General features: G+C 42.6%; 1 protein-coding gene across 7 annotated transcripts in view; it reads right to left on the bottom strand.

Moving 5' to 3' along the window:
• Positions 1-27,198, bottom strand: part of FTO (FTO alpha-ketoglutarate dependent dioxygenase) — a gene marked incomplete at both ends in the record, with an annotated part of 326,211 nt that overhangs the window by 183,899 nt on the left and 115,114 nt on the right. For 5 of the 7 annotated variants that reach the window (XM_084257414.1, XM_084257408.1, XM_084257411.1 and 2 more), the window contains 3 exons: positions 11,226-11,345; positions 16,779-16,922; positions 22,791-22,870. In XM_084257414.1, coding sequence (XP_084113540.1) covers positions 11,226-11,345; positions 16,779-16,922; positions 22,791-22,870 — 344 coding nt within the window. The remainder of the gene's footprint in view (positions 1-11,225; positions 11,346-16,778; positions 16,923-22,790; positions 22,871-27,198) is intronic. The other 2 variants (XM_084257410.1, XM_084257412.1) reach the window with 1 other exon arrangement.

Raw genomic sequence — 27,198 nt, 5'->3', positions numbered from 1 at the left:
ATGTGTGAGGAGAAAAGATCTTGGCAGGAAAATACTTCAACTCAATGGTAATTCTCCTTCTGAGAATGCACAGTGTTGCTTGTTTGCTGTATTCAGAATGCAAACAGGTCCTGAAATTATTTGTGCCGATGATATAATTTTGGCTTGGAAACCCTTAGCACATGCAAGATTTTATTTATTTATTTTTGCATAAAACTGGGGTGCAGGTCAGAGGTGTGGGGGTGAGAGGATTCAGCAGAGACAGAGTGGGGAGCACAACAGGTGGATCTACTGAAATCCATTGCTGAGGGGAGCAGCGGGGAGTCAGGAGAGGTCTGCTGTGCCGTGTGGGTCAGCTCCCTGGCCGGGGATCAAACACAGTAATGCTGAGACTTAACCCCTGGGCCACTAGGGAGGCCCAGTTTCACTTCATTTTTCATTGTGCAAGTTGAGTACTTGCTTCCCACGACTCTGATAGGAAGTTGGTCACTCAGGGGTGAAAGCACTGGAACTTGCAAAGAAATACATTGAAAAAAGGTCCTTGCTCATCTCCCTAATCTTGTCTCTCCCTAGTGGACTCTCAAAAACCACACTCCATCCAGTCTAATCCAGTTTGCAAGCAGCTCTTGTGTTTTCCCAGCCTGTCTCTGCTTCTGCCATCTTTGAATATTCGACCAATCTCCATCTACCCAAAAACTCCTTCCTATTCCCAAAGGCCAATGTCAGACTCTCCTTCGATCTTTCTTCCTCTGGATGACTGACTAGTGCCTTCCTTCTACCTTATCAACCTAAGAGGCGGAAGTCTTCAGATGTATCTGCATGAAGTGGAGCCGATGAATGCTTAAATGACTAAAATAAAGAAATATTTCTCTTCTGATATTCTATTAAAATAGTTTTCAAGGGACCTCCCTGGTGGCACAAGGGGTTAAGACACAACCTATGAAGCTCACCACAGCCGCTGCAGCACGAGTTCAATCCCCAGCCAGGGAGCTACCCACAGGGCACAGCAGACCTCTCCCGTCTCCCCGCTGCTCCCCTCAGCAGTGTATTTCAGTAGATCTGCCTGTTCTGCTCCCCACTCTGTCTCTGGTGAATCCTCTCACCCCCCCAACTCTGGCCTGTACCCCAGTACTTGTATGTATAAATGAATCTTTAAAAAAAATCATTGTCAAATATATTTATTATCCAATCTTTTAATACCTTCCATAAAACTATCTCAGCACAGAATAATAATAATAATAATAAAGGAGAAATGGGCAGATTCTGAATTTCCAGATTTAAAAGACAGAAACTCACACTGCCCCTTCCTATGAGAATATTCAGCTTCCAGATTTTACTGACCATCCAACAGAAAGGTCAGGTTCACTCAGAGATCTTTTTTGCCCCCAAAATGTAATCAAGACTATTCTAATCTAGATAGAAAATCAGCAGTGATTAATTAACTAAACTAATTAAGCCAGATTCTTTTCCCATTAAAGCAAAAACAATTCTGAAGACAGATCTGAGGAGCCCGGCAGGCCACCCTGTGCCCCTGCGTCTATGTTCACGCCAGATATACGGTCGCTCTGGGGAGACAGGGGAGGTGGGACGTCAGACTCGGGCGTCAGCAGCAGACACACTGATGTCTCGTCTTTCCCCTCAACAAAGGTAGGGAGAACTGGAAACACGAGGTGAAGAAGCTTCAGCCTCCAGTTGCATTCCCTCCAGAATCCTTTGTGAGGCTGAGAGGGAGCCCCCCACCATCTTTCCCCAGAAGCCCAGTCGGCCTCACAGGCTCAGAGCAACGGCAGTTCTGTTGCTTATAAAATTACAACCAAACTTTCCCCTTTGTTCTAGAAAAGACTTCCTGTGAGAAAGCAGTAATCCTTTAAAGCTTTCCAGCCCAAAGGTCTCTCCTGGCTGGTATACCCCGCCCCCAGCCCCAGAGGAAAAGCTCCCTCACATCACAAGGCATTTCTTGGTTCCAAGTTGTACTGGGTCTCCAGGACTCCTGGTGAGGAAAGAAAACTGGTCATCTGAACATCCCTTCCTTGGATCTGTCTGAAGTGTAGACAAGCAGCGAGGATGAATATTAATATGCCTTCCATCATCAAAAGCTATTGCATACCCAAAGGATGATAAATATTTTAATCAGTTTGCGGCTTGTCTAGCGGAAGTCAGTTTACTCCTCAGAGATTTCCCTAGTTCTGTGCCCAAAACCTGTCCAGTGCACGCAGCTTTCCCTTCTAACTCTGAAAATAAGTAATAAATAGTTCCAGTCTTGGTGGCGAATTCATTTACTTTTATGATAATTTTACTCTATTAAGTTTTTCCAGCATAGGGAAATCTAAAATAAAAGGGACGCCAACGAACGGTGGTACTCTGTTTCAGCTGGACTGTTACTGGAGGAAACTAATAAGTTACTTAAGTCGCTCCATTTAAAAAAAAAAACATTTTTCATATTTGCCTAAGTTGTGTGTAGTGGTTATGGGGTCTTCTAGGTATCCCCACCTTTGCACAGGCATAAGATAGGGCATTCTTTTGCATTCTGTGATCTTGATACTATTTTTTTTAATTGTAAAGATGTTTGGGGTGCTGCTGTGAAGATTATATTTGCTTAAAAATAAAGCTTACCAAATAATATTTCTGTTAAGCAGAAGCTGACATTTTCAGGAAATGTACAGAGTTCAGAAGAACTTAAAAGGACCAGGCTGATGAATAGGGGGTGAAGAAATGGCAGGGCAGGAACACTGAATTCACATCAACTCACTTTTAACAAGCAACTCTTGAGTACCTGCTGTATACCTGACCTATCCTAGAAGCTGGGGATAACCGTGAATAAAGCAAAGCCCATGCCCTCCTGGGGATCACAGCCGACAGAAGCAGATAGTAAACGAGTACGTAATACAGTGTCGGGGATGGGGCACGGTATGGGATGAAGCAGAGCAAGACAAGGCACCTTTATAGTGAGAGACCCTCTGCAAGGAAGGAAGGGCACCAGGCCATTGCAGGGAAGGTTGGGCCGGGGTAGTGGAATGGCCTGAGGTGCCTTTTAAAAGAACACTGGCAAGAAAGAACAGAGGGTCGTGGAAGCAGGAAGACCATGTCTACAAACAACTGTGGTCCATACCAAAATGATGAATACATTTTGAAAACAGACCTAACTGGATTCACCGATAACTTAAGAGATCTTCGAGGTGTTAGACTGGGTAAGTGGACAGTGAAAATCACCGAACTGTGTAATATGGGGAGAGAGGTATGAGAAATTACGGGAATCAAGAGCCTGGTTTTAGATATGCTAAATTTGAGATACTTATTACAGATGGTTGAATATAGCCTCACTTCTCACAATTACTGCTGGGGAGCCCGAAAATACAAGACCCTGGCATACGCCATAAGTTTCATATATTAATAAAAACTGGGCCTCCACAATGGCGCAGCAGGTTGAGCAGCTCTATGAAGCTGTCCACAGCCTCTGCAGTGCGGGCTCGATTCCCTGCCGGCCAGGGAGATACCCACATGGCACAGCAGACCTCTGTGTCTGTCTTGTCCACTGCTCCCCTCAGCAGTGTATTTCATCAGTCTGCCTGTTCTGTTCCCCACTCTGTCTCTGAGGAAGCCTCTGAATCCTCTCACCCTCCTGCACCTCTGGCCTGTACCCCAGCTCTTACATGCATAAATAAATAAATCTTAAATAAATAAATAATAATAAAAATTTTAAATCACTGTTCATGTATGAAAAGTTATGACATTAAGATACAAACTCTCTTAATCCCCCAACATCTGTTAAAGAAGATCTGATGCATAATTCTGGCTATTTCATAATTGCTCATTTAAATTAATAATTTTCAAGTAAGAGGAATATACATTATCAAGCTACCACCTGTTCCGAGTCTTTCTAACCAAAGCAAGTATGTCTGAAACACCGGAAATTAATTTAGAATCCTGCCGTAATACTCCACATTTTTATTTGAAGGTTAATTTTGCCTATCAGTCAAAAACAAGTTGGAGATTATCTGAGATTTTTATACACATCAAGGAAAAATTTACACATGAGTTTGTCACAGGTGGTTCCAGATGGGCTGAGATCATATGGAGAAAATACAAAAACTCCATCATAATTTACGCATTTGGGAAAATCTGGTGCTAAGAATATCCTCTATAAACGATCACAGAGATGCTTTCAGGAATACTGAAAAGGCAACACAGCACAGTTTCTTTTGGCTTAAAAAAGGGTCATTCTTTTGCAGATGTCAAGGGGAAGGGAACAGGATGATAGTGAGGTTGCCCTTAATGCAAGGAAGAGCCGACTAATGTGTTCCCAGGGCTCCTGGGTAAGTCAGTTTTGGCACTTGTAGCACATTTTTCCATGGAGACATTTTTGCAAAATATGGAAAGATTCCCAGCCCAGTCTCCCAAAGTATTTAGCCCACGGTGGAGCAGAAAAATTACCAGAGAAGCAATGAGCCCCAAACGATCGTGAATCCCTTTAGCTCCAGGACAGACCCCAGTTGTAGAGTAAAGGAAATACAGAAAAGGGGTAGGATGCTGTCACTAAGGAAGACTCAGTCAAAGGGCCTCTAAGTTAGGGTTCCCAGGCTGAAACGTTCATTTACACTTTTTTCTAAAAATCACCTTGGGCAATGCCTTGCATGTAGATACTATTTTACATTTTACAAACTTTCTCATTTGATCATCATAACAATTCTCCCCCAGAAGGTAACAGTTGTAGGAACCATTTATTAACCAGCTTAGAAAGAAAGATGGTAAAATCTTGATTAATATCCCCAACCATTAGCACCCAGCCTTTGGCAATCTTGCTTCCCTTTCAAATCTCTAGGTCTGCTGTTTGTTTTTTTCCCAAATATATAAATTCATCCTTCTAGACTGAGATTCTTCTAGAATATTTCAAATATATTTATAATAAAATAAATGACAGACTAGAGTTGAACGGCATGCCCCGTTACATTAATGCACCTCCATTCACACCAAAAAAATAGTGGAGATAAAGTATGCATTTCATGCCGGATCTTTTCCTGGAAAAAAATGCAAACTCCAGACCCCCCAACCTAATCCCAGGTTCTCTGAATCCACACCTGAAATGCGATGATGGTTTGCCAGTCAAGCAACCCCAAACTCGGTTCCAGCAGCCAAGGCTGCCCCAGCATTCCAGTGGGCCCTCTGATGTCATGAAAATGATTAAAACAGTAGAATCTGCCTATCTTTTCAATAGAGAGGACGTTTGTGAAATGTGTGTGTGCTCCTGAACGTGAGCGTACACTTAACAAAGACCAGCAACATCTGCCAAAAGCCTGTGAAGCAAAGCTTTAAGTAGGAGCCTCGGTAGTTCTGCTCAGTTTCCCTGAGAAACTAACACACACAAGAGATGAATGAGCAAGGCGCCCAGGCTTCCATTTGGAACTTTCCATTTGGAACTTGCTGTCTCATCACCTCCAGCATGTTTCTCCTGGCTCCTGTGGGGTGCAGGGTAGAGACAGAGGGCCGGTCCTCTTAACATTCCTGGGATGTCACAGCTCTGTCCCAGTTCTCAGGACCAATAAAGCTCAACTCGCCTGGCTCATGTAAGGGTTAAAGACAGAAAGTCCTACCCACTGCTTTGCTCTGATGTTCCTGGAGATATTGTCACCGGATGTATCCTCAGTAGAATTCTATTCAACACCTCTGTCTTTAAGTACAAAGCTGGAGGCTGTAGCAGCTTTAAGAAACATAAGTATCCCTTTTTTCTGCTGCACAGTATCTGTGTGTGAAATTCTCTAAAGGGGTTTAAGTATTTACCCTGAACACTATCAGACGGTTTCTAAAATTTTCCTTATCCAGTTGCAAAAACACTTCAAAGAGAATCATAAACACAGCCCTTTGTGCTTTCGATGCACATTCTGCTTCTGAGGCTTAAGCCTGCATTCTCTTGGAATTGTAAATTTCTTCCCAAAAAGACAGGATACACAACGCTTTTTTAAAATTTATTACTGTCTATAGCAACTAAGGAGGAAAAAAAGGAAAACTCTAAGCAAAATTCAGAAGTTAATCAAAGATAGAATGAAAACCTCTTAAGAAATTCATTGCTAAATTACCCATACCCTTTCCCCCCAGATATTTTGCTCCAAACAGAATAATACAGCTGTGGAAAACTGCAGTGGGTGGGTAGGTGGGTAGGGAAGAGAAGGAAAGAACCCACCTTCAGTGGACATATTAAAGATAATAATAAAAATGTGAGCATTTTAAGTCACTGTAGCAAAAAGGGACATTTTTCTCTTTTTTTCAAATTTCCAAACCTAAACAAAGAGGCCCGAAAACTTGGTGTCTGCATACCTGTTCCAGAATTTGAATTATTGGGGACTTAGGAATACCTCCCTGCCTCCAATCTGTGCTTATCCTGAGCAACTCAGCACTGTACCAGTCAAAAAAGAGAAAAGAGAAAAGGGAAATTAAATTTTAACTTAAAACCACCGGACCACTTCCACCAGATCCTGTATGACTCTAAGATATTCTGCTCTTAGATCAGAAATGCTAACTCTCAAAACGGAAGACAGGAATGTGTGAGCAGGTGTAATTTAATGTATACACTAATACGAAGAGTAGGGATATATATTTACACACGTACACACATAAAGATAGCTGGTGAATTCAACACCGATACGAACAAGAAATTAATATTTATATTTATCCCACCTTTGTCCTCATACATCCAAAACCCTTTAATCCTAGAAGAAAGGATAAAATGAGTTTAGCCAACTGAAATACATGATGATGGCAAACACCTGGATACCCAGGATATATTATATCATATATTATATCATATAATATATATTCATATATTATAGTATATGAAAAAGCAGCCTCGGTCCTCTTATTTAGTTACAAAGAATTTCATCTAGAGCTCTGTGATGATAGCTACATTAATCTCTCCAAAAACAAATAAGGGGAGGGCGGGCAGGCTCAGTCAGCCCCACGACTGCGCCACCCCCACTAAGAAGGGCTCCACCAGACAGCAGAGAACGGGCTCCTGGCAGGGGCTCCCCGGGTGATTTACGCAGGCCCGGATGACAAGGGAAAAGGCATGACTCATCTTGAAATTAAACTATTACAACTAACTTATAAAGCACAACCTTGACATTCTTAAGTACACTTCTCTCTTAAAACTTTCACAACAAGAAACTGGTAACAGCGTTCAATAAAACACCTACTCGTTTTCCACATCCCTCTGCTCTCCTGTGCCAAGTTTTAACATAAATGGGTAGAATTAAATGTAGCCTATAGCTTACCTAACATAATTATATGTTGTGTTTTACACTGTTTCAAAACGGATACATTAAAATAATCCCGTCTTGGCTGCTTCCCACTAAAGTCAATAGGGTGATTAAGGCCAACTGCCACGTCCAGGCTACCCCAGGGAGGGACTCTCCGATAGGAAATGCAAGTCAAAACAGTCACAGACTGGGGTGCACTCCGATCCTTCAGGAAGAAAGCAGTGAGAAGAACAAGAAGAAATTTCTCTTCAGAAACATAAATCATCATTACTTCTGGAAATATTTACTCTGGAAACTGTCCTAGCACATTCCCTTGGATTATACCAAATGGGCCTTTTTTTAAGGTGCCAAAGGAAATGAAGAAATGTCATCAATATAGAGAACAGCACACCTAGCATTCTTTGCTGGATCGCTGTGAATTTTGATAGCGTTAAAACATTTTTATAGGTAAAATAAATGTCAGTTTTGCAAAGCGTGATACTGGGCCCTAAGAGACGAGCAGCCTATCCACTGAATCTCTGGCCACGGCAGCCTGCCTCGCCTCACAGGAGACTTCGGCTTTTCATATTTTCTTTACCCAGAAAGCAAAGCTTGGAAAGCTTCTTTCAAAGGGTAACTCTTTCGTACCCTGAAGAGTCGCCTCATAATATGCTAATCTTAGATGTACGGTGGTGGGCTGGTTTTTAAAAATAAAACAAAATACTGTACAAATATTTGAAGAGTGTTAGCGTATTATAATGCCTTCCTGAGTGGGGAGCAGAGATGAGAGGAGAGGCTAGGCTAAATTCCTGGGTTATGAGAAAGGGTTATGTTGCTTTGGGCTGAACGGCTCATAAATTCACGAGGTAATATTCAGGGAAAATGTGATATTTTATCAGAATGTCATTCAAATATAAGGTTTAACATTTACATCACAAGAGCAAGGCACAAAGTAAAAGTATCCTCGGGGAGAGAACCGGCAAGAATAAACAGCGTGATAAAAACGGTGCTTGCTGGAACAGGGCATGGGAAATGGAGGGTAGTGGAGTTTTAGAGACAGCTGACTAAACTTTTTGAAATATGTGACTGGTTATGACATGTGAAGCAATTACCAGTAATGGAAGAAATGTGATTTCAAAGCTCATTTTCCATTCTTCTTCTATAGCCTACCTGAGGTTACACCTTCCAACCACAAGGTGAAAAAAATAACACAAAGACGGAGAGAAATTACAACACAAGTCTCTTCCCTGGTACAAGGGCTGTCAAAGGTGGCTTTACTCATAAGCAAAAGGTGAAAAGTAATGTACGTATCGCCTGGGGTTTTTTGTTTTATTTTCTTGCCAAAAGAGATCGATGCGACGTAGCAGAACAGACAAAACCCATTAATTAGAGAAGTCTTTCCAGAACGCGCACGTGGTTTTACGATTCCAAAAAGGATAGAGATAAAGAAGAATCATTTGTCTAAAGCGATAATAATTTGGAGGAATATATCCCCTGGAAACAAAGTGAATACATTCAGAAACGCTGTTTAGATTAGTCTAATTCTATAGAATCCAAATGTGCACCAAACACTGCGCTTTTTATGTTAAATTGCTGTTGAATTTGTTAACCCACAACTGATTTCCTGTGTTATGAAATCTTGGAGATTACAGCTAACTTGAAGCAACAGGGATAATTCTTGACAGTTAATGGTAGATTTGCATGCATTTTCCAGAAGGACTAGCATCTTGGGGCCTCGAACTGGTAGCTCAACATTGCCCCCTACTGCTGGCGACTGGAAAGCGAGGCGGTGGGCCGGTGCCCAGCAGGAATTTCACCCCAAGCCCACACATGCCAGATGGCAGTGCTCAGACAGAGCCAGAGAACCACAGACCTTCCAACGATTATTCTCTTCGATCTCAAAATAAATTATTATGAATTTGTTAAAAGTCATTGAGAAAGGCTTGAAGCAACGCTTGAATTTAATTTAGAAGCACCATTCTTTTATCTTGGCCAGAACCTGCACTCGGCTGATAACGATCGTCCTGAGGCTGCTGAGAAGAGACACTGCAGCCATTGATTTCACGCAGAACACTTAGTAATGCCACACCAACTGCAAGGAAACCGGCTCTGGAGAATTCCCAAGATTGCTCTTCTTTTTAGTGTTTCTTACACAAGAGTTACAAAGTAAATAGAAGATTTTCCATCCCACGAATGTGCCATCGCCACCAGATGGAAAAAAAACACAACACATAACTCAGTCTTTTAAAGGAATCCATAATGAACATGGCCAGGTTTCGCTTTAAAAAAAAAAAAAGAAAGAAAGAAAAAAACCTTTGAACAAAAGCAATTCAAAATAATTTGTTTTACAAAATCAATGGGTTCCTTTCTTATTTGTCAACTCTAGTCGTGGAGTTGCTGAGTTCCCATCCTGAAGCCATGCCAATGAGGTGCTAACTCGTTATGTAAATGAACAAAATCAGAATGTCACAGTGCAAACAAATCCCCTGAAATCGAAGCTGCCTTTTCCTATACATCCCAGAAACACAGAGCAGATTCTCCCCAGGTTAGTTTGGAAACTCACTAAAGAGACTTAGGCCCAGGCTTTTCATCACCTCCCGCTCAGCTTTACAGAGTTCAGTTCTGCGGTGATTCGGGTCTTTGGAGAAATCCACTTTTTGTGATACTATTAATACATGAAGAGGATTATCATTTCCTGCCTTAGATATATGGAATGACCTGGCTTAAAAAATTGGAGGAGAGGTGTGAAAAACAGGACTTGTGGATTCCGACCCAGGCTTTCTGACCGGGGCCCCTTAGGGTTACGACTCGTTATTTTCATTATTATAAAACAGAGATTAGCAATCGCTGCCCATGTTTGCACACGGGTTCATCGCTCCAGCACATTTCAAATCCGTGCAACAGTCCTCTCCCCAGACTCAAGCTGGCTTTAATCACTTGTCCACTCCTTCCAAATCCAACTGTTTGGGGGCGTTCAAATCCCCACTCCCCCCCTTTGTGGCTGCATGACCTTGAAGAACTTATGTGAACCTTTTGTGTCCCAGTCACCTGAATTTGCAAAAAGGGGGACAATAACACCTACGTTATGGGCTTGTCATAAAAATTAAGTAAGTCATATATAAAAACACTTAGAACAGTGTCCTGCAATTAATAAATATCACATATTTACTCTCATTATTGTTATTTAAATGCAGGCTTAATTCAACACCTCCCAGTGGCCTCAACTTGAAGCCCCCAAATTCCTTGCTCTGGTTGCCCTGTAACCTCGCCATTTCTGGTCTTGTTCTTGCATTTCCTGGGGCCTCATGTTCCTCTCCAAATGCCCTCTGCAGCCCCACTTTCCCATCTAAAGTCCCCAGAAGCTACCTGTGCTGTTTCACGAGAGTCCCAGATCCAGCGGTCTGAACTAAGACTCCCTGCTCTGGGCTGTGGCTTTCACTTTTTCATCTCTATAACAAGATTTCATTTTAATTAATGTAACACCTGGTTGTAGTCATATTTCTCTCCTTGTGAAACTGAATGTAGTGGTTAATAGCACGGGCTAAAGAGCCAGCATGCCTGGGTCTCAATCTTGCTCAGCCACGTACTCCATGACACTAAGTGCAAGGCATTTACTTCTCTGTGTCTCAGTTTTCACACCTATAAATTAAGACTCCTTACAGCATCTGCACCTCATAGGACTGCTAGAGAATCTTAAAAGTGTTAAAGAGGGAAAACCCATAGAATAGGGCCCGGTGCATATATAGAATGCAAACCACTTTTAGATAGTGTTGTCCTATTGCTCTCCCCTGTTGTCACTTCCCAGCATATTCTAGCACGTTCCCTCACAGTAAGGGAATGGAGGGAGAAAATGCTCATTGCACCAAAGTGAGGATGTACTGACAAAATCTTGGTCCTTCCCATCACCTAACCAAGAATAGCCAACCTCAATAATTTAGAATAAACAAATATGCATTTGCCTATGCAAACCAGGCAGCAGAGGGTTTAAATAGCACAAAGCCCCAGACCTCAGGTACTTACCACACCTTCCATCTTCTTCCACTGTTCTTCCAGTTGAGTCATGGGTTGACACCAAAAATCAGTGCACTTTCTGTATCGATTGCCTTGAAACCAAAACTGTCTCAGCCACTCAAACTCAACCTGCGGACGATAAAGATAAAGCAGTGTAATAATGACCTTGTGATAGACAATCAAGGACAATAACTTCATCAATCAATTCTCCTCCAGTAACTTAATAGCCATAGGGTGGAGAGAATGTGTGAAAAGCTCAGCCTAACCAATTCCCAATATAACCTGGAGTCTCCAGAGCATTTTTGCAAAGCCAAGAAAATAGTAGTCTTAGAGCTGAGGTCCTTTTTAGAAAGATAATCCAGTTCAGGCTGGAGATGGGTTTTCAATCACATTTACTAGTCAGACATGAGGAAACTATAAGCCAATCAACAATAAAAAAAAAAATACTGAGCTCCTAGAGTATACAGAGAGCAGCCTGTACTATGTATGATGGGATTAAAAACAACAAATTATATTTTTTATTAAGCACCTTTATTGAAGACTAATATTAAGAGTCAAACACAGATACATATTAGGAGATATCAGTTTTATGTTTCTTAGATTACAAGAAAGAATTTACCCATGGGCCAAGGGGAGCTGGTGATCATCGCAATCCATATAGCTAAACAATATGAACAATACAAAATACACTAATTCTACAGCAGCATTCAAATTCTCACTTCTCAACTCAGGGCAAAGAACAATAGGTACGTAATAGGTAATAACTTATTTTCCTTCCTAGGAGCCTGCTATTCAAACTTCAATGATTTGCCTCATTAGTATTCTTTCTCCAATTCTAACAAAATTGCTTCATCCCCTTCCCCAGTCTCAGTCCAGAGTCTGGGTGGAGTTGAGCTCAATACCATAGAGAACAGTTCTACTCAAATCCGAGCCAATCAGTCCATAATTGGACTAGTCAGAGAATTGAGTTGGAAGGGGATAAGCATGTTTGCAGAGTAAATCTTGAGACTGTCACAAGGCACTGGAAGAGAACACTGCAACCACTCTGCCCCGGATTGGAAGAATACAGGCAACGTTCATGACAGCTAAAAACCAGGTCCTGGTGACATCAACTGACTCTTGATCAAACTATTCCTGAAGTCCATAGTATGTAAATCAATCAAGGTTTTCTGTGCCTGGAAAGTGAAATGAGTCCAACATATGTAGATAAAAATCAGAATAAATCCTAGGAGAAATAAATTGTTTCCTGTTTTCTAAGTCTTCTATCACACATCTTCAACTTGAAAATCAAATTTTTCCATCAAAGTACAATTTCCGCTTATTCCCAAAACTCTTTTTAACTTTGCCCTCTAAAAAAAAAAAAATGTAGAACTTTCACAACTTAATGTTGGGTCAACTGGCTTTGCTAAGGTAATCATGTTCCATATACAGACCCAGAGCCATTATAATCTTCACCTGTTACCACAAAGAATTTTTTTTGTTTGTTTATCCATATTGAACTTTCATGAGGCAAACAAAAGCAACTTGTGAAGATTTAACAATGGTGAAAATGGCTCAAATAACTAACCTGAGAACACCAAGTTATATGAAAGGGTTTTAGTTTACATTAACTAAATGTTTGATATGTAGAACTGATTTCAGTTAAAGCTGTTTAAACAAAAAAAAAGGAATGTAGACAATATTAAGACAATAGTTGCTGAACTTCATCTGCAGTATTAAAGACAATGGTTAACAGAAGTAAACCTGATTGTTTTGAAAGGAGATCGAATACAAGTGTAGTTCAACTTCTGTCAAGATACGAGTTAAACAAGATTATTTGCAACAAGAAAAAAAAAACTCTTTTTAATAGATTTCACATGAAATCCGTTCACACTATAGGAAAGGCCTATTGGCAAAGCATCATGATCTATGATACAGAGGGTTGCAAAGATTTTAAAGAGTCTTTTTATCTTTGAGCTGGTTATAACCATTGACAAGGCATATAAGTCTTGGTATCCATGGTACACAAGGAAATAGAATAGATTACCACATATAAACACTTCACTCACCCTAACGGGGAACCCCAGAGTCTGGACTCCAGTGGATTAAAACACAGAAGCAATGAAAGGGGTACCTGGCAGATTTTGCTATCAGACTAGAGAGCAGAGAATTGAACCCTGTCCATTATCATAAATCATGATGCCATCTTTCTCCTCCAAGGTCCAGCTCTCTTTTGAGACAAACAGAGTCACAGATAAAAATAAGTCCTCTGGAGTCAGTTCCAAACTGTGCTCAGCTCCTGAATAGCTATGTCCTCTGTAAAATAAGGATAATTATATAATAACTACATAGGCTTGTGGTGTGGATTAAGTGGGTTAATAATGAAAGGCCTACTTGCCAGCCACTTTCCAGATGCTAAGAAGACAAACTGAACAAGGCCACAGGCCTAGAACTTATTGTCTTCAAGGATCTCCCCGTCTTATGAAATTTTCTGAGCAGGAAAAGTCTTAACATTCAAATCGACTCATGTCCAACCCTTTTGCACGGAGGCCAGTCTGAAAAGTTCAACACTGAAAACTTGCTCCCTGCTGAGTTTTATTCACGAGTTGACGTACTTCCCACGGGACACATTCTCTGGAGGCATCAAACCCACTGGCATACGTTTCCCTCGAGTCCGTAAGCCGCCTTTTTCATTTCCATGTTGCAGGCGAAATCTATTACAGGACTTGAATCGAACGCCACCCTCACCCACTGCCCCCTTGCCAGGAGAAGAAGTTGGCTCCTTTCTTAAATTAATCAAGGAAGCAGAAAATGTTTCCAGCTGCTTGATTCAGAGTTTGTGTTACCACCAAAACTAAAAAGCAAACAAAAACATTTTTTAACTCCTAAACTCTGGGGACGAGAAAGGAATGGCGCAAGGTGAAGGTCAAAATTCAGAGCAGAGAGGAAGCCTTATTATTTCAAGGCTAAAAAAAAAAAAAACAACAAACCTAACCACTGTCCAACCGATAAAGCTCTAACTGTGACAGGAGGGTCTGCGCCCCTCCTCCAGAAGGGAACCCCCACAGGGAGGCGCCAGCTGCCCCTGTGGGAGGGTCGTTCCCTGGCCCCACCACAGGTTGCTGGTGTGCAGAGTCATGAAGCTTGTTGACCAAACCTGCAGACTGTGGACTCGCACTTTCTAGATTCACCACCCTTCGATCTTCTGAGCAATTATAGCACAAAGGTAAGTGAGCCCACAGGGTCAGAGGGCGCACGGGCACGCAGGGCCTTGAAGGGCCTTCTGAGTCATCAGAGACAACTGAAAACACGTCCACAACAGTGTGAGTTTCAGAGCTGTGACCCCGAAACCTTCTCTGTGACCTTAACTGCATTGCCTTCTCCCTGGAATAGTCAAAAAGGAGATCGATCAAGAAAAGAGTTTCTCCTGGAAATGACTAAGTTTTGTATGAAGGAGGAGAAGAAAATTCACCCTCCTCCCTGAGTCTTAGTCACTGGGCACTCAGAATTGGGGATCAAAGCTCAGACTCATTCTTCTAGGCTGCTACATCACCCTGCGGTTGAAAGCAGCTCTGTTACCCTTGCAGGTAAGCCGAGGGTCACCTGCTTCTCCTCTGCTCTGGAGACCTCATGTGGTCCCTCAGTCATGGGTAAATATGCCCATGGGGGTTCACGTCTCACTGGAATAAGCAAAATAAGTTATTTCAAGGAGGATGAGGATGACCTTAGACCAGCACAAGGTGCTAAAGCCCAGTCTGCAGCATTAGGCTGTGAAGGTGCCTGGACAGGAGTTCTTAGGAAAGAGCAGGTCTCATCAGAACAGAACGAGAGCCAGTCACATCAAATAACACACTATTCTAGGGGAAATTTACTGGCTAGGTAAAAAGGCTGAATTCCCATTTTATTATTTTTGAGAAGCAAAACAGTGTACTTAAACAACACAGAGGAAGATGCTGCTTAAAAGTAGACAAAGTCTTGCCTAAGCACCTTCCATCAAGAAAAAAAATCTTAAGGTACTTAGTTCCAACCAGAGCTTCATCCTGTAACTTGTCCAGCAAAGCCACAAGGCCTTTAGGAACAAGGAAAATACACAGGGCCTCCCTGGTGGCCTCTGGGCTAAGTCTCAGCACTGTCACTAGTGAGGCCTGAGTTTGATCCCTGGCCAGGGAGCTACCCACATGGCACAGCAGACCTCTCCTGTCTCATCGGCTGCTCCCCTCAGCAGCATATTTTGGTAGATCCACCTTTTCTGTTCCCCACTCTGTCTCTGCTGAATCCTCTCACCCCCACCCACCCCCGCACCTCTAGCCTGCACCCCAGCTCTTCTACACACACACAGTAAGAGCCAGGGTCACTCTTGCAGTCACCTGGGCTTCCGTTTAACAACAGGACACAGCAGAGAGTGAGCGGGCAAGTGTTCAGCACAGGCCAGCTTGTATACACAAGACCAGTATTTGACAGTGTGTCCAGACATGTGGAATTAATTCTGACACTGAGGAGATGGCCTTGAAGAATCGAAGATGGCGGAGGTGGGGGGCAGGTGTGCAGAAGACTGGCACACATTCTATTGAGATTGCAGATAGCTCTCTCCAACCAGGGCTTCATCCTGGTTCAACCCTAGTCTGGACTCAAGGAGCTAAGGTTTCTCACCCAGCTCTGCCCCACGTCCCAACACACACAATGCCCAAGGCTGATAGCCACTTTCTGAAGCAGATGGGTCCGAATGTTTATATTCTGCTGGATATAAACAATGTAATTTCACAGATCTCCCCCGTCCATTGATCATAAGAAAACCATAGAGTTAGTCACAGATGAAAACCAGGAAAGGCAGGGGGGTGAACAGCCCATGGGCCTGTTAAAGGGAACAACCGGTTCAGTCAGCCCAACTCCTAAAACCTTGAGGTTTTTAGAGAAGGATGGAATCACATTTCCAGATTAGAATTTCTTGACTGCCAGTACGGAAAAAGACATAATTTTACTCCCAAGTCTAATTTAGTCAGGTCACCAGGGCACAAAGCTGGTCTTCCCTGCGGTGCTAGCTATTAGCAACATCGTGAGCAAGAGCTGATGAGAGGAAATGTGGAGCCCTGGTCAGGCACAATGAAGGCAGAAAGCCAGGCCTGGGTTCAGCTTAGCTGCAGACATGACAAGTGTTTCCCTGGAAGGCAGAGGGTCTTCACCTGTGGTTCCAGAGATTGTGGAATTTCACAGAGTCGCAAGGACAGTCATATAGAAAACAGTCTTGGAAGACAGTTTCTCCCTTCAGAACAAAGGGCAGATTTGTTAACAGACTTGGAAGACGAAGCCTCATGCTTGCTACCTACTATAAAAGATTCAGGGTCCCTTAAGCGCAGGTTCCGCTTCTATATTTCCTGGCCTGTTTTGCTTACCCTGCAGAGACAGAGGCTTGGAGAAGAGGCACATAAAATCTGATCCTCTGGCCATAACTGCCATCAACAAGGTATCCTTTGTCTCCAACTGAGCGGCTCATGTCTTAGACCCACATGAAATTACAGCAGGTGAACTCGCCCACTTTCAAGTGGGATGGAAGCTCTGCCCCTTCATGTTCGTGAACGTGCTCACCTCGTTGTGGATGTCTTCTCCTTGTTTCAGAACTGCAGGCTCCAAGGACTTCAAAGAGACATCACCATTGTCCGCTTCATCACGAATATTCTGCAGACCCAACTGGCAGCGCTGAAGGATGTAATCCAGCGTTCCGGTGGAGCACTGCAGAGACAGAACCAGCAGTCAAGACCAAGAGCCAGGTCCAGGCTTACCATGGCTCTCTTCTAGGGCTTTCTGTGCACTCACCCACTGCCCCCCAGCTCAGCCTCCACAGTGGTCTGAACCACCACAGTGGTCTGCCCAATGGGCTTGGCGCTGCCAGCCTGGCCTCACCTGGGCTACTCACCTGGCTGGCATCTGCCTATCTATCTGCCTGTCTGTCTGTCTATTTCTTTTAGACATTTGTGGTAGCATCTAATAGTATCCTAAATAAGGGGCTAATAAGTAACCAAAAGATCAGGGGCACTAACTTTCTCTCAAGGGCCCTAACCCTAACAATAAGAAACAAAGGTAACCGGACTGAAGAATTGGTTTAAAAGCTCATAAAACACAACAGCAATGGTAGAAAAAAATAATAGAAGTTATAAAAGAAGGAAAGAGAACACAAGTTCCTTTTCTGCAAAAAGCAAAGGCACACAGCAGGTAGCTGCACCCCTCGGCAAAACCAAGTCTTCATATAACAAGGAGTGCGTGGTTCATGCCCTCAAGGCACATTCCAAGGCGTAACTTAGTGCCGGGCATCAGCCAGGGCACAGATAACGAGTCTATCCCTCTCTAAGTCTGCAGGAGCAAAGCAGAGGTCAAATGGACAAAGTCCTCCGAATGATCATATGTTAGAAGAGGATGCAGATGGCGTGTGCATCCGTGTGTTTTGATAATGACATGATTTCCTAGAATGATAAAAAGCAAGTTATAAATATCCTTTCACCCCAATGAGGGAAATGCATTCCTGAGGTATTTTGATTTTAATATTTATAAATTAAGCTGATCCTTCAGAAATAACCTTGAAGGCTAACCCCCACTACGAAATTTTTTGCACAGTTACTACCATTTTACGCCATATGACGTGGACGAGTTTGGGAAAAGCAAATTTTCTTTGCCAAAAACAGAAGTTTGACTAATAACATGAAGATCGCTGAGTGATGGGAGCAAAAAGACAGGCAGCTCCAGCTGGATACAGAAATAAAACAAAAAGTGGAAGGGAGGGCCTCCCTGGTGGTGCAGGCAGTTAATGCAGTGCTGTGAAGCTGTCCACAGCCTCTGCAGCACAGGTTAGAGCCCGGCCTGTTGGAAAGATACCCACATGGCGTGGCAGACCTCTCCTCTCTCACCCTCTGCTCCCCTCAACAGTGTATTTTAGTCGATCTACCTGTTCTGTTCCCCACTCTGTCTCTGGTGAATCCTCTCACCCTACCGCACATCTGGCCTGCACCCCAGTTGTTGTATGCATGAATAAATAAATCTTAAAAAAAAAATAGTGTGGAGGGGAATGACCACTCTTTTTTTGCCTCAGTCAACCCTACACCATCTTCTTAAATGCCATTCAGTCTATAAATGTATTCTGCTTGCACCTTCAATTTCCCAACTATAGCATGACCTTCAGAAGAGGTTACTAATTGCAAGGCCATTTATTAAAACAAAGCCTAGACACACCCTAAATTTCCCATCAGCAGAGGAACTATGAACTATGAACTATGATGGGTTCATATTTTAAGCCAAGGGAGGAGCTAAGGGAGAAAGATTTTAATCTGTGTATACAGAATTTTATTTGATGTAAAGAATGTATAATCAAACCTCTTATTTTTAACTTATTTTTAGCTTTTTTGAGATAAATTGACATCATAAATTTGCACAATTAAAGCTTACAATTCAAAGTTTTTTTAGTATATTCACAGAGTTGTACAACCTCCATTACAATTAATTTTAGGACACTGTTATGATCCCAAAGAGAAGCACTGTACCCCTCAGGCACTCCCTATTTGCAACCTTCCCAGCCCTCGGGTGACCCCTAATCTACACTGAGTCTACAGGTCTTACTATTCTGGACATTTCACATAAACGAAATCATACTTGATGTGCTGTTTTATGAAAGAGTTCTTTCTTAGCATAACATTTTCAAGGTTCATCCATATTGTGGCATTTATCCCTAGTCCATGACCAAATAATATTTGACTAGATGGACAAGCCTTATTTTGCATAACATTCATTTATGTGTTGAAACTTTGTATTGTTTCCACCTTCTGGCCATTATGAATCCAGCCACTATGAACATCTACAATCTTTGTCTAGGATTGCTGGGCCATAGAGTAACACTGCATTAACCTTCAGAGGGCGTGGCAGGCTGTTTTCCACAGTGGTTGTACCATTTTATAATCCCTCCAGCCATACATGGGCGTGCAAATTTCTACACATCCTCATCTTGTGTCATTTTGATGATAGCCGTTCTAGTGGGTATGAAATTGTACCTCATTATGGTTGTGGGGAATTGCAGGGAAGTGCATTTCCCTGATGACAGAGACTCGGACATCTTTCCACATGCTCATCGGCCATTTATATGACTTCTCTGAAGTCACGTGTACTGAGATCCTTGCCTTCTTTTTTTTCCTTTAAGTTTGGGTTGGTTATCTTTTTAATTGTTGAGCTATGGACTCCCCTGGTGGCCTAGGGGTTAAGTGTCAGCACTATCACCACTATGACCTGAGTTCAATCCCCAGCCAGAGTGCAGCAGACCTCTCCTGTCTCGCCCGCTGCTCCCCTCAGCAGTGTATTTCAGTAGATCTGCCTGTTCCGCTCTCCACTCTGTCTCTGTTGAGTCCTTTTACCCCCCACACCTCTGGCCTGCACCCCAGCTCTTCTACTTATAAAAAGAAAATAAATATTTTTTAAAATGAACAACTGAAAAAATTAAAATTAAAAACTGCTGAGCTACATGAGTTCTTTTATATATTCTAGATACAAGTTCCTTATGAGAAACGTAATTTGCAAATATTTTCTCCCATTCTATGGTTTGTCTTTCCACTTTCTTGATAGTCCCCTTCAAAGCATAAAAGTTTTAAAAATCTGGTGTGGCCCACTATCTCTATTTTTACTGTGAACGCTTGTGCTTTTAGTACTATAGCTAGAAAAAAAACACACCTCACTGTTACTTCTAGTACTTCATACTGATAAGTAATTATCACTAAGATTCACTGAAGCAAAATAAAAAGTGTAGAACAGAGCTCAGAGAAGGTTACCATTTGCATTAAAATATTTTTAATTACACACATATTTGCTTATGTATGTCTTGAATATCATTGAAAGGATAACAAGAACCTGATAACGTTAGTTGCCTCTGGGGAGGTGGAGCTGGTTGGCCTGAGAAGAAAGACACTTTAACTGTATACCCCGAGGTATTCTGAATTTTGAAACATTTGAATAACTATCTGTTCAAACTAGGATTATACATAAAAGTTAAGTTAAAAAAAAGAACCTATGTTGAATTCCAAGAACATTCTGTCACAACTAGAAAAAAACTGAAATCAAATAAAGGCTGAGAGTCGTGAGCCATAATTAGTCCGATGCAACCAAAACACTGAATAGATCTCTTCACTGATTAACGAAATGAATTTCAAAACATCATTTCCTTCAGACAATCTGTCTCCTATGTATTGTGAACAGGCAGAAAATAGCACATCACCTTGTCTGGCACAGATTAGACATTTCATGTTAATACTGTATGAAGGAGGAGGCAACTGAAGGAAAAGCGGAGGCTATAAAAGTTGCATGGATTTTCTTCGCCCCTTCTGTTGAGGAAAACAATAATGCAACTTTTGTGTTAGGGGAAAAAACCTTCCCTCATATTGAAGATACGAATATAAAATAATGTTAGAGGAAAACAGAAGCCCACCACCTCACCCTATTTTAGTTATTTTCCTTACTAGTGAGTGGCAGTCCACACAGCTGCCATCAGTATATACGTATTAGTGTATGTGTGCTGTTCATTGTTTGTTCATAAATATTCAAAACTACCATTTCCAATGGTTGTTCGTGGAGGTGGTGTGAACAATCTAGCTCTCTTGCTAGCATGTTACAAAGGCACTTTTCACGACTATCTGTCACGTTAGAGAAACAGCTTTACTTACGTCTACACGCACACACGTCTACTGAATTATTTCCTAGGCTTTATTCCCCACAAGTAGTGTTATAAGATCAGCGGCGTGAATATTTTTGTGATACTGAACACATATTCCCACACAGCTTTCCAGACATATGCCAACCAGAAAAACAGCCAGCAGTGCATGCAGGTACCCGTTTCACTACAGCTTCACAAGCACTGAACATTATCATTTTTGACTCTCTAAGCCCTACAGAGTTGTCAACCACAGTTACCTCAGTAGAAAGTGAAGGAAGGAAGATACAAGAAGAATATGCTTAATAGTCACGCATTTCAAGTGAGCCACAGAGAAGGAATCTTGTGAGGGTTCGAGCACGTTCCTCCCAGAGTGCACTGCACAAAGGTAAACAGTCCTTTCGTACAAAGCGGAGCACATATTACCTACTTGTAAGTGCCTGCTCACGCCTGCTTTCCTCTTTTCTCCCCTCCTAGCCTCCTTTTCTCCTTCCTGCCTGCCTTCCAACTCAGAGCCAATTTCCTAACAGAACTGACTTTCAGGTCTCTAACATAATCATTTGTATATTTGTTTATTATTTGTCTCCCCAACCAAAATGGAAGTTCACCAAAGGCAGAGGCCACAGCTGTCATGACCAACTCTCAAGCCTGTGCTGCTGGACCCGCACCAGGGATGCAAATACTAAGATGAATGTGTGGAGGGGAGAGAGAGGACAGGGCGCTGAGGAGAAAGGAAGAGGGAAAGTTTGATCGGCTGCAGGCACCTTCATTTAAAAAGACGCTCTCTGCTCCCTGGCAACATGTCCCGTCAATTAGAGAAGCTACTTAATCACATGAAGACATGACACTAACTTGCCTCCCTGGTGGCACAGGAGTTCAAGTCTCAGCTCTATGAAGCTATCACCAGCCACTGCAGCCTGAGTTCGATCCCCTGTCAGGGAGCTACCCACATGGCGCCGCAGACCTCTCCTGTCTCCCCACTGCTCCCCTCAGCAGTGTATTTCAGAAGATCTACCTGTTTTGCTCCCCACTCTGTCTCTGGTAAATCTTCTCACCCCCACACCTCTGGCCTGCACCCCAGTTCTTGGATGCATAAATAAATAAAAATAAATCTTAAAAAAAAAGACTTGACACCCGCGTATGGCCTCCCGCAGTCTCAGGACTGAAACATCTGCCTGACGCATGGGCCCTGGTCCCCTGGGGCTATCACTATAAAGCAAAGCACAAGTGCTAAGCCTGGGTGCGGAGCCCACTCAAGACCCTCTAACCTAGTTGCTCTGCTCTCTGGAGCCCCTCTTAACTGAGCACACAGCACCTGGGACTAGCAGGGATGCGCCTCTGCTGTAAGTTAGTTTCCACGCTGAACTGGCCGCTCAGCTGATCTACAGTCACTGCCAGCTGTTGGTGGAATTCCCTAAGCGTTTGGAATGTGGACAAGCTGGGAGGCTCAGAAATTCCTTGGGACCACCTTCTCCTTAATCTACAGTCACACGTCCAGAGCCTGACTGGGGGGACAGTCAAGGGGGAAGTGAAATTCCCAACCTTGGAGCGAGTCCCAGTCCCCAGGAGCTCCCGCAGATAGCTGCCCCCACCCGCTTCTCTTTCCGGCCATCTCTTGCCCTCACCCATCAGACTCACTCCCTGCAGAAAATCTCTTAACTAACACCTGCCAGCGGCACTTACCTTCTCCAAGAAACGTAAGCCAAAGGAGCAAAATGTACTTATCCCATGCTGTGAAAATACTTCTGAAAATGATCCAACCCAATGCGAAGCTAAAACAGCAAGTAAATCGAGGCGAAAGTCAAGTTAGATGGAAGCGATTTTCCTATCAAATCCACTTCCAAAGCACTATGATGAATTGCTCGCTCAACTACTTCTGCCGCATTCAATTAAGTTTGATTCGCATTTTTATTTACACTTACCTCTGCCACTCGGTGGGTAGAACTAAACCGAGGTGGTAAACCAGCCAAAACACAGTGTTGGTGGGTGGCATTGAGATCATCTGCAAGAAAAATCCCCCAAAATTTTAAAACACACCCATTTATTAGCCAGTATATACTATTTAACTAACAAAGTAAACAGCAAAGAGTCATTCAAAAAGAATGACAATACCATAGTATTAATACTTACTCTTGCATTCTTCCAGCCTTTGTAAGTAGGATGCCTTTATAGGTACATAAAACCATGACACTTTCAAGAACGGAAGGGAAATGTTATTAATAACCGTCCTGGGACAGCAGGTGCACGCTTGGACCGTGCTTAGCACACAGCTAAGTCATGGCTATGCGAATAGGCCTGGTTGGTGATACCCACGCCCCAAAAAAGTGCCGCACAGACACAGCATGTGTTTGTATGGAAGGTTTGTGAGAACAGCATCGATCAAGTGCATCGGTGCCATCTTTCTAGTAGCAGGTGTTACCTCGTGTCCCTGAGTCACATGGAATTAAGATCTATGCGTGTATTTTAGATATAAAGTTATTATAAGCTTAATAAACAACAGAAAAATGTAAATAAAAATTTATATGCCTGGGAAACCAAAAACCTCATGTGACTCACTCTACTGAGCTATTCACTTTATCACAGTGGGCTGGAACTGAAGCCACGAGTCTCTGAGGTGAGGTGTGCCTGTACCACCTCTCCTTAAGAACGGAAATGTGAACTGAAGAACTCCTGTTTCTAGATATTATAGAGTGACGGTGACCAGGTTAACACAAAATAGAGTCAAAATAAAAGACAAAACCTCCTGATCTTAGACAGAGCAAGATCTAACCTCAAGGGGCATCCCTGGTGGCACAAGGGGTTAAGTCTCAGCACTATGAAGCTATTCGCATCCACTACAGCACCAGTTCGCTCCCCGGCCAGGGAGCCGCCCACATGGCACAGCAGACCTCTCCTGTCTCCCCGCTGCTCCCCTCAGCAGTGTATTTCAGTAGATCCACCTGTTCTACTCCCCACTCTGCCTCCGATGAATTCCCTAACCCCTGACACCTCTGGCCTGCACCCCAGTTCTTCTATGCATAAATAAATAAATCTTAAAAAAAAAAAAAAAAGTCTGAAATGAAGTCGACAATGCCAGATCTGGGAAGAGAGAATCCCAGGCAAAGAAAATCGGTAGGGTGAAGGCACCAAAGTGCAAATGAGTTTACGGGACTTGAAGAAGATACACCAGTGAAGCTGCAGCAAGGGGAGCAACAGAAGAAGTTGGACCAATTGAGGCGGTCTTCTCTGTTGATTACAGTTAACCCACATCAGCTTACAACACAAGCCTTCAGGAAATTTCAAGCAGGAGGGAAATTGTGATCCAAGTTTGAAGAGGCTGCTCCGGCAGCTTCACAGGAAACAACAGGGGCTGTGAGGGAGCCAGGTGGGAAGCAGGGAGATCAGAAGCAGCTGCTGTGACCCCAGCTGCTGTGACTTGCTAATGGACTGAATAAGTGAAGTGAGAGGAAGAGAGAAATTCAGAGCAACTTTTGGGCTTTCCACAGAACTGAGTGAAGATGACTTGAGTTCCAAAACGAAGACACTGTCCGAAAGTAGCGCAAAAGGCCAACGTGAGGTGCGGGTGAGAACGTCAGGGAAACGTGGGCTTTCAGTGCAAATATGAAGACAGTAGGGAGGCTAACTAAGAGGGTCAAAGCAGGCCCAGCCTCCGCAGATGTGGCCTCAGATGTGTGACTTAGTGCTGAGGACCACGGAGGACCATCTCACCCCAGTTCGCCCTCTCTGCGATGCCAGTTAAGGACACACCTGAGAATTTGATTGACCCAACCAGCTTGCTTAACGCAGGTTTCAGAGTCAATCAAATATAAAATAACAACAACAAAGAGCAGAGGTTGAAGGAAGTCCTTCAGATCAGATTCCCAAGCAAGGTTGAAACAATTTCTAAGAAAGACCTAACTGCCAGTCTCATCTCCCCAAACAAAAGCCACGCTGCTCCCATGTTATTTATTTATACCAGGATACATAACACCACGAGGGGGTCAATCATCTTAATGAACAGATTTGTTAAGTGCTCGTGTTCCATGGAGGAGCAACTAATCTGAGACGGGACGATGGGCAAATACAACATTAAAGTAATACTTAGGGGCTTGTGCATTTATTTAAATCCTCAGTAACTCTCTAATCAAACACCCTTTTTTGAAATTGGTCCCAAGTGTCTCTAATCCTTTATGATTTTTAGAACAAACCCTGTAATTTTCATTGAAGAGCTTCTAATTTATCTAAAACTCTAAGTCTGTAAAAGTAGCCCAGGCTTCACAGATTGTGCATCTCTAAAGACATCCTCAGCTTTGAAAGACTATTCCTAGTCATTTTTAGAAAGAAAACATGAAAGAATATTTATTTGTCCCAGTTATCTCAGAATACAGCTAAAACTTGACTGACTCTGTAGTCAAGGATAGTCAAGTGGAATCAGTTTGTAGAATTTATTAAACAAAACAAATAGAAAAGCAGCTCTTGCTTTTTGCTGGCTAAACTCCGCCTCCTCTATCAATGGGTGGAAAGAGCTCTGGACATTCACTGTAGCATGAAATCTCATCTCATATAGAGAAGACCACAGGTGCAAAGGCACAATTTACCCTGGGTAACCAGCTCATGCCCAGGACTTTTCTGGTTTTAACACTAGAGTCTCGCCCCCTGAGATGCGCTCCCCTCACCCTCGCACCACAAAGGAGGACACTGGTCACCCTAAATTTAACTCAGCCCTGACTTCCTTGGGTTTGTTGCCCAGTATATCACCAGGGCTATTTCACCCCAAATTTCTTAAAATAACAATCAGGAGTTTTGCGAAAGGCACTCCTGAGCTAAATCAGCCCAATACTGAAATCCAATCTTCCCAGTTTCACACAATCACTGAAGCTTTTCATTCTTACTCACCTGTCCGTTCTCATCGCTCAATCTTAATATTTATGACCTTATTTTTCCTAGACATGAGGACATCCATGACTGAGAACATTTTCAGAATTTAACAGCCACTGAAAGGGGGCAGGGGACTTCTTGCAGGATATCAGTGGAGACTGAAATGTGTCCTGTTCCTAGATTCCCAATGAGAGGATGGATGGAATGTAGAGTTAGAGCAACACAACTTCCAGCACTAAATACCAAGGAAAAGTACTTACACCTTGAATATGCCAGGAACTGCAAGGAATTGTGCCGGATACAGGAAGGGGTGGAGGTGGGGCACAGGGGTAAGATTTAAGAAGGGAAAACAAGGTTGACACATGACTATTCTGAAGAGGCTGTGCCTGACAATTATTCCAAGTAGACCCTGAGAGAAGGGCTCAGCTCGAACTCCGAATGTGAGGAGCATAGGGCAGAAGAGGCTGTGAGGCTCCAGGGAGCAGGATTCTGCCTCTAAGGGCAGCTTTATATGCACACAACCTGTGGCACTCAGGGTCCCAAGATGTGTGTCACCTAATAAATAAGATATTAAAAATCTGAGCGCATATAAAAACTACCTAGGAAGTGGGCAGAAGAGTTCAAAAAGTAAATGTCAAGGAAAACACTAACATCTACAGAAAACTGGGCAGAAGATGATCTGTCAATAAATAGTAACACAGAGACATATCCAAGTGACCAGCAAACAAGGAAAATGTTCAACCTCAATAAATAAAGAAATGTAATTTAAAACATCAGTATGTTATTTTCAAGCATTACATTGGCAAAAATATTTTTAAATTGTAATGCTCAGTATTGTCTGGAGCAAAGTGAGGCTGGCTGGCAGAAGTAACTGACAGCTACGTGTCAGACTCTTCAGATGGAAAAGTACAAAAACAAGTTCTCCGAATAGCCTGGCAATACAGCATGTACAGCTCTCAAGCATTCCATATTCTTACTCCCCATCCAGGTATTCCACTGCTAGAAATTTTTTCTAGAGAAATAATCAAAGATACAAAGAAAAATGTATAAAGATGTTTCCCAGAATATGAATATATATATATATATATATGTATAACTTCAAAACCCTGGAAATAAATTCAACAACCAAAAGTAGGGGGTTTATATTACACCTATTTTTAAAAATCACATTTCAAAGACTATTTAATAAGGAAAAATGCTAGAGATAAAAATTTGAAAAAAACAGACAAAAAGTATCTAACACATTAATTTTCAAAAAAACAAACAGTATTTCCAAATATAGGGGGGAAAACACTAGAAGGACTTACCACAATTAGTTACAAATGATGTCCTAGCCTATGTTGATATTAGGGTGTATTTTTATTCTCTAAGACTTCCTATAGTAGGGTAATTCTCTACAACACGCTGTGTCATATTTCATTAATTCCAAGGTACATGCCATTTGTTCATCCTTGACGTCTCTAAAATTGATAT

This window comes from Talpa europaea, assembly GCF_964194135.1.
Source record: "Talpa europaea genome assembly, chromosome: 16".
In the NCBI taxonomy this organism is placed as follows: Eukaryota; Metazoa; Chordata; class Mammalia; order Eulipotyphla; family Talpidae; genus Talpa; species Talpa europaea.
Note: the sequence above shows the minus strand (reverse complement) of the source record. Positions and strands in the feature narration are given on the sequence as shown.